This window comes from Silene latifolia, chromosome 11 (genome assembly GCF_048544455.1).
Source record: "Silene latifolia isolate original U9 population chromosome 11, ASM4854445v1, whole genome shotgun sequence".
NCBI classification, from domain to species: domain Eukaryota; kingdom Viridiplantae; phylum Streptophyta; class Magnoliopsida; order Caryophyllales; family Caryophyllaceae; genus Silene; species Silene latifolia.
In genome coordinates this window covers 137,627,119-137,639,291 of record NC_133536.1, presented here as the reverse complement: position 1 = coordinate 137,639,291, position 12,173 = coordinate 137,627,119, and the positions used below count along the sequence as shown (strand labels likewise).

At 40.6% G+C, this 12,173-nt stretch overlaps 1 protein-coding gene across 1 annotated transcript in view; it reads right to left on the bottom strand.

Annotated features, from left to right (window-relative positions):
* LOC141615098 (bidirectional sugar transporter SWEET4) overlaps window positions 1–9,100 on the bottom strand; it is a 45,939-nt gene extending 36,839 nt beyond the window's left edge. The window contains exons 1-2 of the mRNA XM_074433644.1: window positions 8,870–9,100; window positions 7,580–7,616 (exon numbers count right to left, since the gene is read on the bottom strand). Of these exons, the coding sequence (XP_074289745.1) occupies window positions 7,580–7,616; window positions 8,870–8,915 (83 nt within the window). The 5' untranslated portion in view covers window positions 8,916–9,100. The remainder of the gene's footprint in view (window positions 1–7,579; window positions 7,617–8,869) is intronic.
* Window positions 9,101–12,173: the final 3,073 nt, after the last annotated feature.

Genomic DNA, 12,173 nt, shown 5'->3' with positions numbered 1-12,173 from the left:
GGACCGAAGTATAGGCACGTGTAGCTCAAGAAGAAGATTTCGGAGCCAACAAGTTTCAGCAACAGCATTTGCCACACCACGGTACTCAGCCTCGGCACTTGACCGAGAGACAGTAGGCTGCCGTTTAGATGACCAGGATACCAAATTATCGCCCAAAAACACACAGTATCCGGACGTAGAACGTCGAGAATCAGGGCAACCTCCCCAATCGGCGTCGGAATAGGCCGTCAAAGTAAATGACCGAGAGGGGCGTATGGTTAGGCCGTGGGATGTCGTGCCTTGAATGTAACGGATTATCCGTTTTAAAAATTGAAAGTGCGAGGCACGGGGATCATGCATGAAAAGGCATACCTGTTGAACCGCATAAGTAATGTCTGACCGAGTTATTGTTAGATATTGTAGCGCGCCAGCTAAACTTCGATAAAGGACGGGATCCTCGAATTTTGGTCCGGTGGCAGTGCTCAATTTAGCACCCGGTTCGACAGGCGTGGAGCATGGCTTACACGACCCCATTTTGGCACGTGTAATAATTTCCTTGGCGTACTGTGTTTGTGACAAAAATAGACCATTACGAGAACGAGTCACATTAATGCCCAAGAAATGATGTAGTGCACCCAAGTCCTTCATAGCAAATTCATTGGATAAACTTGAAATAATGGACTGTAAGAGTGTTGTACTGGAAGCCGTCAATACGATATCATCCACATATAATAATAAGTAGGCCGTTTCAGAAGCAGTCCTGTAGATAAATAATGATGAATCACATTTACTGCTAACAAAACCCTGCGAGAGAATGAAAGAAGCAAAGCGAGTAAACCAGGCGCGAGGCGCTTGTTTAAGGCCATAAAGTGACTTACGGAGTTTGCAAACATGATGAGGGGCATTTTTATCGACAAACCCGGGAGGCTGATGCATATAAACAGTTTCATTTAAATTTCCATGAAGAAAAGCATTTTTGACGTCCAGTTGATGTATAGGCCAAGCTTTGGAGACGACAATGCTTAGAACGGTCCGAATGGAAGTGGGCTTTACAACTGGACTAAATGTTTCGTCGCAATCAATCCCAACTTGTTGTGTCTTGCCATTGACGACAAGACGAGCTTTGTATCGTTCGAGGGAGCCATCTGCATTAAACTTATGACGAAACAACCACATACAACGAATAATAGACGCGTCAGTCGGTCTTGGAACCAAATCCCACGTATGGTTCTCCTTTAATGCGGAAAATGCATCCTGCATGGCACGGTTCCAGTTTAGGTCCTGGAGAGCAAGTTTAGGGGACTTGGGAACGGGTGAGATGGCGGAGGATGCGGTTAGGGCCTTCGGTTTGAAGATACCATTCATGGCGCGGGTGGTCATTGTATGAGAAGGGAGAGGCGGTGGTGGAGGTGGTAGTGGAGGTGGCGAAGGGGTAGCGGAAGCAGGAGATTGTAGGTGAGTGGGTGGTGGGGATGGGGTGGTTACAGGAGGTGAGTTGAGGGGAGGGGATTGGGTAGGGGAATGTCGGGTTGGGGAATTAGGCGGGGTTTGTGGCGGGTTCTGGTCAGGGTTCAGGTGTGGCTGGGTGTGGGTGGGTTCAGGGGAGGGTACGGTTGGGTTGATTGGTAGGGGAATGGAGTCGGTGTGGTCGGGTATGGTGGGGTTTGGCTGGCCAGTGGAGGTTATTGTAAAAGGGAAAACGCTCTCATCGAAAATGACATGACCCGAGATATATATTTTGCCAGTGACGGGCTCGAGACAACGGTACTTGCGTTGATTGGGTGGATAACCGAGAAAAACACATTTGACGGACCGTGGGGCGAGTTTGTGGGGACGGGTGGCCGTGGTGTTGGGGTAACATGCGCACCCAAAGACTCGTAAATGTTCATAAGACGGGTTTTTGAGGTAAAGAATAGAGGTAGGTGTTTTGTAATTGAGAGTGGAGGTGGGTAAAATATTGTGGAGATGGGTGGCGACGTGAAGGGCATCGACCCAAAAGTGAGATGGGACGGAGCCGTGTTGGAGGAGAACATTGGTAATGTCATTAAGTCGTTGAAGCATACGTTCCGATTTTCCATTTTGGGGTGAGGTATGTGGGCATGAAAACCGAAACACGAGACCATGTTCCTTTGCAAAAGTGGCAAATTTATTGTTGTCGAATTCACGACCCATGTCGCACTGGAAACTTTTAATGTTGATGTTGAATTGGGTACGCACAAATTTGTGAAATTGGAGGAATTTATCAAAGACTTGGGACTTGAATTTTAGAGGGTACACCCAAACAAATTGGCTATAGTTATCAATGAGGACCATGTAATATTTATGACCTTGTTTGCTTAAAATGGGTGAGGTCCATAGGTCACTGTGTACGATATCAAAGGGTGCAAGAGTTTGTGATGCGGAATCATAAAATGGTAATCGTTTGCTTTTGCTTATTTGATAAGAAGAACAAATAATAGAGTCTGATGTTTTATTACAAGCAATACGACTCGAGGACTTTAAAATGCGTAAAATAGATTGACCGGGGTGGCCTAGACGTGAGTGCCAGACGTCATGGTCGTGGACCAGGAGGGGCAGACGGTGGACTTTGGTGCGGTGTAGACGGACTCGGGTTGGACACAGGGTAGAGCTCGCCGTCACTGTCACTCCGCAAAATCATTTTCCCAGTCGGAATATCCTTCACAGAGAAACCAAAAGGATCAAATTCCACACTGACATTATTATCTTTTGTGAATTGTCGGACCGATATTAAGTTCTTAATAATGTGAGGGGTATGGAGGACGTTTTTTAATTGAAGGGTTCGGTTATTTGTAGGTAAATTTGTAGTGCCAGAACCCAATACAGGAATACTGTTACCGTTGCCAACATAGATAGAACGAATTTTGCTCGAATTAAGAGGAGAAGAAATCATACCTGGGTCGGAAGCCAAATGCGATGAAGCGCCCGTATCCATATACCATGGGTCCATGGGATGCTGCACCGATAGAGCTTGGAAAGACTGAGCCAAATCAGTCGGTTGTGGAGGCTCACTTTCAAGAACATAGGCCTGCCCAGAATGTCGAGGCCGTGTATATCGTCCCCGAGTGAATTGTCTCGGCTGCTGCCGTGGGGGCATTTGGGGCGGCCACTGAGGGGTCCAACCGGGATAGGTCGGGTAGGGGCATGGTGGCGGGGTCCATGGCGTGGTCCAGCCAGGAGGTGGTGGCCACGGGTAGGTGGAGGGAGGGGTGTTGGGAGACACATTCGGCTGTTGATATTGATTATTAGCATTATTATTGTTATTTCTATTATTGTGGCGACGACGGTTTTGATTATTATTGTTATTATTAGATGAAGGCTGACGAGGGGGAACCGAGGTGGTCTTGGGGTTGGGTTCGACCCATGGGTCAGCTTGAGGAGCCGCAGGGGCTACCAAGGCAGTGGCAGGCTCTTCTCGACCGGATTTGCGGTGGAGTTCAAGTTCTAACATGCTACGAGCCGTCTCAAAATTAGGAGACGATTGATTAATATAGGACGCAATAGTATCGTACTCACCGGGTAGACCACGAACCAATTGAATGACGAGGCGAGCATCAGACACCTAAGCATCGACATCCTTAAGCATTCCAGCGAGCTCCTTGTGGCGTTGGCAGTATGCATCCAAGGACGGCATACCTTCAAGTCGGAGGCCATTAAACTCGGACTCGAGTGCAGCAGCGCGGGCCCCTTTGTTGTTGAAAATGTTTTCCACCCGGAGCCATGCTTCACGAGCAGTGGATTTATCTTCAAGAACACGGGGTAGGAGATCGTCACTCATCGTCCCGTAAATCCATTGCAAAACATGGGCGTCAATCTTCTTCCAGGCCGAGTAGGTCTCATCAGTGGAGGCCGGAGCGGGTGTGCCGTCAATGTGAGCAAGCACATCATATCCTTCAGCGTGGAGACGAAACAGACGAAGCCAAGTCGCGTATGTCACTTTTGTGCCATCGAGAACTCGGACTTTTTTTTGTATTTTGTTACGGTGAAGACGGGATGGAGATTGCTTTTAGGAGGAGGAGGAGTAGCGTCGGGGGCCATTGAGAGACACCCCCGTTAAACGGCGCTAGGGTTTTGGGGATCGAACAATGGAGGAAACGAATTTCGCACCAATCAGGCTGATACCATGTCAGATTATGCAATCCCTTGAATGGGTATGTATTATTCACATCAATATATAGGTAGAGTACATGATCATAGGAGATTTACATTGCCTATAATTAAGAGATATGCTAACTAATTATGGTTAGATGAGATATACACTATCCTAACAAATATATACAATATATTTGACTAATACTAACTCTCTCCGATTGAGAAGTGAGTTTGCTAGAAGGAAGATTTCGGTGGATCACTTCTGTCACCTTTGTTCAAATGACGGTAATGAAATTGAATCGCACGAGCATTTGTTTAGGGATTACTGCATTTCAACAAAGATTTGAGCTAGCTCTGCATTGGGAATAAATACGAATCACGTTTCCAATGTTAGTATTGGAGAATGGATCATTAATTGGATTCATTACTTGGGTAAGCTAGAGGAGGTTGAGCATCGGATATTGCAGTTTCTAGCTACTTTATGGTGTTTGTGGGTGTTGCGAAATAATATAATCTTTAAGGGTGAGTCGTTCATTCCGCATTTATTTTTAAGCAATGGTCACAAACGGTAGCAATGGCAAGTAGTGCTTCTCAATTAAGCAGTGAAGGGAAGGAAGGCGATGTTAGGGTTGGTCGGGTGACGGATGAGGATAGTCAGATTAGGATTCAAGATAGTCACTCTTTCTGCCTTATTAGGGGTTCAGGTAAATGTCCCGCTATGAGGGTGAAGGTTTATGCGAGCTGACATGGCTCGTATGACGATGCTGCGATTGGATGGGTTGCTTATTATAGGGTAGGTGATATTTTGTTTTAAGGGGGTGTCAAGACTAGAGCGGAGTCGGCTTTACAAGTTAAAGCGTTGGGCATTCGTAAAGTTTTGGAGTGGCGCGTGATCATGGTCTGCTGCACCTTGATGTCTCTTCTGATTGTCTTCAACTACCGAATCAAATTGCCGGAATTGAGAGTGAGCATCATCTGATTAAAGGGATTCTTGAAGACATCTTGTTCTTATTTTCATTTTTTCATTGTCTATGATTTAGTTATGTACCTAGGGGGTTGAATGGAATTGCTCATGGGCTCGCACATCAGGCCATGAGCAAGCCCGGTCCAAGGTTAGATGGATGAAAGGCGTCATAGGTCTTGTGGGGACAAAGACCATTTGTGTACTAGAACTGTTGATTAGGTGGTCCCATATCAAGTTGGGTGCCACAAGTCTGGTGAGTCCTTTCAAGGTTGGATGCCAGAGATCGTTAATGTTCTAGACTTCTGAAGTGGCAGACCCGGTCCAAGGTATATTAAATGCAGAGAATGTTCGATATGGATGTGTAGCAAATTTCCAAGATGGGCAAATGGACATGCAGGCTCAAGATCATGTGTGGGGTACTCACTTGACCAGGCGGTGACATGTGGTGCAAGACATGGCTCGTGGTAGCATCGTGTGTCGGCTAAGAGGAGGTTATCAAGACTTGTGATATTTCGGGTGTCTAGAAGTTGGGGCTGTAGGTGTGGGAAATTCTCCATAGAGGTCAATGCCCCGAATTAAAGATGATGGTCCTTGGTTTGAGGGGAGGATTGTTATGGTGCAATTCCATGTCCCACATCGGTAGTGTAAAAGTGAAATATCATCTTTATAAGTGTCCTGAAAAAATTATAGTACGAGGTCTATTGGGAATGAGTTCAAAAGTAAATCCGTGAGGGCTTGGCCTAAAGCGGACAATATCATACTATTATGGACAATGGACACCAATGCAGTAGAGGCCCAACATAGGATATTCACGCTTCCGCACAACATAACCCAACCCATAAATGACCCGAATCCGACCGAATATAGTCACGACTCGATATGTCCCTAATCTAATATGACCCTACCCCATTAAATCCAGCTCAAATCTGACACGGCTAACCTGATTGCCACTTATAATTAGAACATACTCTTGTAATAAAATTTTGAGATATTTTTCTACCCCTACCACAAGGAGAATGCTTTCTCACAGCAGATAAGGTCCTCTATTCAATATAAGTGATGATAATACCCGAGGTAGTGCTCAGGCGTTCTCAACATCAGATATGTACTCCGTCGCTTAATCTTTGGACACATTCTCACTTTAGACGGACACTCTCCGTCTAAAGTTGTAGACGAGTCAAATATCACGCTACTTTCATAATAAGTCAAACAATAAGTGAGATGTTACCACTTTGTCTTATTATGTAAGTGGTGACATATTTGACCCCTCTACACTTTAGACGAATATACCCGTCTAAAATGAGACTAATTGTAATCTTTGTTGTCCACTTTCTTGAAAAAATTTAAGGAATAGTGGTAAAATAACAATTTTATCTCTTGAACAAAAGAGAATAGGACAATGTCATTTTGATGGAACATTAGTTAATAAATTATTAGTTTAGATTCTACACAATGTATATGCGGTATATACAGATTTTTACTTTTTAGTGTATTACTTACCCTGTTTCGCAAACGACATAAACAGATTTACAATAGCAGATAACGTTAGCAGAATAGGGTTGACTTTAGTAGCAGGTTTGACCATCATATTAAATTAGCAGAATTAAGAAAACATGTTTGATAATTAGTGGATTATATGACAAATCTACCATTTTCATATATAAAAAGAATATGCTTTTCCAATATGCTGTTATGAGCAGTATATACAAAAACACTAAATTCCGACCGATATGTTATCTTATATGTCCATTAAACAAACACATGAAATTAGAACATTGATTGACTCACTACTATTCAAGCCGGAATCTACTAATTTCACTTAATATACTGGCCCTGTTTGGTAAATAGCGGATTAATTTCAGTATAAGCAGATTGCAAAAAACATATTAGATTATAAATGGCAGATTTTATCAGAAGGTTTGACTAACATATTATAATTAGCAGAATTAATTTGAGTGTTTGGTAATGGGCAGATTACGAGTAGTAGATTGTTAGTTTTCTTTGTAAAATGGAGAAAATTTTCTTATTTTACAATATGCTAATCAATATGCTGGGGTAATCAGCATATTGTAAAACAGCATATTGACCCCAAATATGCTGTTTCAATATGCTGTTTACCAAACACTAAAATTAGCATATTGATTGGTCAAGCATGCTAAAACTCTTGAATATGCTAAAAATTAGGCAATATGCCGTTTACCAAACAGCGCCACTGTCTACCAAACAATTTCGCGAGTTAAGTTGACATCTCATTTTATTTTTAACTGATATTATAGATATCATTTCTAAATTGAGTGTGGATGATTAAATTGTACATCAAAGGGATTCCTAAAATAGAAAGACAAATAATTGACTGAGACACTAGGCAATAGGCACACAAATTACCGGGACGAAGGGAGTAATTTTTTAACGTCAAAATGAGTTATATTACAATTATTCAAAGCTCAAAATTTATGTGAATGAGCTAACTTTCTATTAAAACCTCATAAAATTCCAAAAAAAAAAACAAGTGTAAATCTAACTTACGTAGGCGAGATGAATAAGAAGACGGATATAGCATTTCCTGCGCACATACACGAAACAAGACCAAATTAATTATTATTGCTGCATCAGAACTTATGTAGCATCTGTTTAAATATATATGTTAGAAAATCACTAATTTTAAAAAAGTTAAGTGACATGGTAATACATTAAGATCCCAACAATGGAAAACTAATTTTTCCTTATTTTGTACTCTTTTCTTTGTCCCACCAATAGTTATCTATTCATTTTAGCACACAGATTAAAGGAAAAATCGAAAGTGATTTTGGACCACACAAAATCATTATATACCACTTGTCTTGAAAATGATCCACAGTAACTTAGCATAAATGAAAATAGATAACTATTGACTGAAACACCCTAAAAAGGAAATGAATAACTATTAACCGGGATTAATCTGAACAAAATCCTCAATAATTCATCTTAATATAAGATGTGCGTTATTATATTATAAGATGATATTCTATGTAGTTAGCAAGATTAATCACCTATAACTATGTATGTCAAACTGGTCGGTCATGCAGATTACAAGTTCGGTAATTTTGAATTTGGTAAAATACGTGCCGAGTGCATATGGTTTTCGGGTTTGGAACATACTAGTTGACAATAACCCTAACCCATTCTGCTGACCAGAATTTTTTTTTTGAGGGAATTCTGCTGACCAGAATTTTGGGTTACGCTTTTGGTTCGGGTCCAAAATTTCGGTTCAAAATTGATTTAACAATGGGCGTGTTTCGAGCTGTGGTCGGAAAAGTTTAGGTATTATGTCTACCGACTTCTCGATATGATGAACTTTATCAAAACTAAGATTAATACTACGCTACATATTCAAATATATATTCAAATTGTACAATGTTCATAATATAAAGTTGGAAAACTGTTGTTCGAAAGTAAAATGAAAAAAAGTTGCAAGCGGAAGCGATTAAGCTTAAAACATCAAAATAAGACTTTTGAAACATTCGTATCATCTACACGAAAATTCATAGTATAATTTAAACCGTAAATCGCATTATAACACATTAATTTTTTTTTCTCCCATTCCTAGTACTACACTTGTAATTCACGCACGCACAAAAATATAATTTTCATTATCCAAAATGTGTATATGGCTTAATGAAATTAAATTCCTACTACTACACTTTCTATTATGTTTATGAATCAATGTATAAACTAAAAACGATTAAGGTATAGCAAAAAAAAAAAAGCATACTGTAATTAAGAGATTTATTATTTAACTGTTGAAGTGAATCATGCATGAAGCTTGAGCGACTTTACCTATGGCACCTATAACACTTCTTGTGATCAATAGAGAATGCTTCATATTCTTAACTCAAAAACGAAAGAAAACCGAGACGAGATGAGATGAGTTGAGTTGAGTGTGAATGTGAATGTGAATGTGAATGTGAATGTGAATGTGAATGTGAATGTGAATGTGAATGTGCATGTGCATGTGCATGTGCATGTGCATGCGAATGGAAGATGATTATTGCTGAAAATTGTAGTAGAAGCTAGCTGCGCATTTATAGCAAAACTAAAGGTGTTTAGTGCTATATATTCGTACGTCGTCCTACATATAGCCATATGGATGACCGGTTACAGATTACGTACTTGGTTCACATTTTAATATAAGCCGCTCATATTATTCGATGCACGACAAAAACATAGTAGACCTGCCTACCGGTTAATCGGATATGCATGTTCGGTCTTTATCGATGTTGTACTCCTCACAGTTAGTTTATAAAATTGATTTTGGGACTTCAACCATTAGTTTAAACTTTTAATTGTGATGATTTTTTGACATGGTATTATAGCCTGTATTATCACAAGGTTACGGGTTCGAATCTCACCGCTATCAATTCTAATGTGGAATATTAGCACCAGGTAGGAGGATCCCTACAATTGCAATGTTGCATCAACATTTCAATCCCAGAAGGCATGCGTGTGAGGAGGCGTGTTAGAGTATAAAACCGATTTTAGGACTCCAACCATCAGATTAATCTTTTGCTTGAGATAGTTTTTTGACACTAACTTCCTTAGCAAACTTTACTCAAGACTCTTATATCCGTTTTAACAGTAAAACGGATTTATATACTTCCACTTAATGATAATAAGATAGACTTTTTTCCGCTATTACTTAGTCAACTATCATTATTATATTACACATTTTTTAATCGTTTTATCATTAATACGAATAGTTGTCGTCTTAAATAAGAATTTGTATAACTTCGTAGACCCTCCAACTCCCGAAATTCTATTTGTTTTTGAAATTATTCAAAATTACAGATAATCTTAATATTTTCTTGCAGTAAACAAAAAGAAATAATCCCTCAATTCATATCCAAACATACAATTCATTTTTTTGACGCTATTCATGATTATGTAGAATTTTCACTATTCCTTAGTTCAATAAAGAAAACTTAGCCGAACTAAATGGACCGAAGGGCTTAATCAAACTGACGCGACACCTGAATTGAGGATCCCATCATGATCCGTTATCCGAACATGTTTGAATCAAGGGTTGGAAGGTATACGATTTAAAGAAAATGCAATTGTTTGAATCAAGGGATGTAATCTTTTACGAACATGTTTTTCCATTTGCTGACATGAGTCTCGACAAATACAATCCCCTGACACACTTATTATCGTGGATGACCCGTACGTGGATCATGAGGAAATTGGAACGCAAGGAAGTAATGATAATGATGAGATTGTGGATGAAGAATTGATAGAGGAGACGGAAACACAAGGTGCGGAGATTGTGACAAATGAACAGGTGGGACGAGAGCTCATGAGAAGTTTGAACCATATTGGAAGACAGACTATGTTTGCAAGTTGACCCGAATTATAGACCCCGCTACAAATGCTCACACACTCCAATCGACACCCACTAAAAAAGGTACTCGTTATCCAATGGTTAATTATGTCACTATTAATTGTTTTTCTAACAATCACAGGAGTTTTTTTGGCAAAAGTAGATGCGATAAAAGAGCCATGCAATTATCAACAAGCGGCCCAATTAGACGAATCGAGGCAGGCCATGTCAAAGGATTTCGAAGCTCTTGAGAAGAATGAAACGTGGAGAATTGTTGATATCCCGAAAGGTAAATGACCCATTGGATATCGGTGGGTTTATAAGGTGAAGTGCAAGGCAGACGGAACAATTGAACGATACAAAGCAAGGTTAGTTGCGCAAGGCTATACCCAAATAGAAGGCATAGACTACCATGAAACTTTTGCACCGGTTGCAAAACTAACGACTGTCCGTTGTTTACTTGTCGTGGCTGTCTCGAAAGGTTGGTCCGTTGGTCAATTAGATTTTAATAACGCTTTCTTGCACGGGAATCTAGATGAGGAAGTATACACGAGAATGCCACTAGATTTCGACAAACATGGATCAACAAAGGTGTGTAAGTTAATGAAATCTTTATATGGGTTAAAGCAAGTTTCGCGAAATTGGTTTGCTAAGTTGACAAACTCCTTGATGAGGTATGGTTGTGTTCAGTCTATAGCTGATTACGCGTTATTGACTTACAATAAAAACAACATTTTTCAGGGGATTCTTGTATATGCTGATGACATGATAATCCTAAGTAATAATGAGGAAGCAAGTAGCCGGCTCAAAGGTTTTCTTGACCGATGTTTTGGTATTAAGGATCTCGGGAGACTTAAATAATTCTTAGGAATCGAGCTTGCAACCGGGTCTAAAGGGCTTTTCCTTTGCCAAAGAAATTATTTTTTAGAAATTATAATGGAAGCGGGATTGGAAGGAGCGAAACCAGTAGACACTCCTATTCAACCAAATCATAAATTAACATTGGCAGAAGGATGCATTTAAAAGATCATGAAGTATTGACGTTTGGTAGGACTACTTATTTATTTGACCATTACGCGGCCAGATTTAGGGTGTGTTTGGATTGAGGTATTTGGAGGGAAAAGAAAGGGAGGGAGAGTAGGGGATTTAAAATCCCATGTTTAGATAAGAAATGAGGGTGGAGGGAGATGGAGGGGGAGAGATTTGCAGGGATCCAATTTTCCGGCCTCCAAGCCTAATCAAATTCTCTCCACAATAGGCAAGATTTGGAGGGAAATGGTATCCAAACAACCACACTCCATTTCTCCTCCCCTCCTTTTCCATCCACTTTTGCTATCCAAACACACCCTTAGTGTACGCGGTTCATATATTGTCTCAATTCGTGCATGCCCCAAGAAAAGAGCATGTAGATTCAGTGTATCGAGTAATACGGTACATCAAAGGGAGTCCAGGAAAAGGGATTGTAACAGAGAGAAATTGTGATTTAATGTTGCGTGGATACTCGGACTCATATTTCGCGAGTTGCCCATTATCAAGGAGGTCAATAACCGGTTATTTTGTGAAATTGGGACAGTCTTGCTCCTAGGTTTCCACCCTCATCCATTAAGGTTACCATTTTGATCCTGTTTTTGAGAGAGGGGTGAGAGTTCATGAAGGCATAAACAATGCCTTGGCTGTAAGGAGGTTATGGGAGCATTTGGAGGCGAAAAATATTGCTCAGAATCGTCCATATACCCTACTACAAATTAGCACTTGGGCCACGGCTAA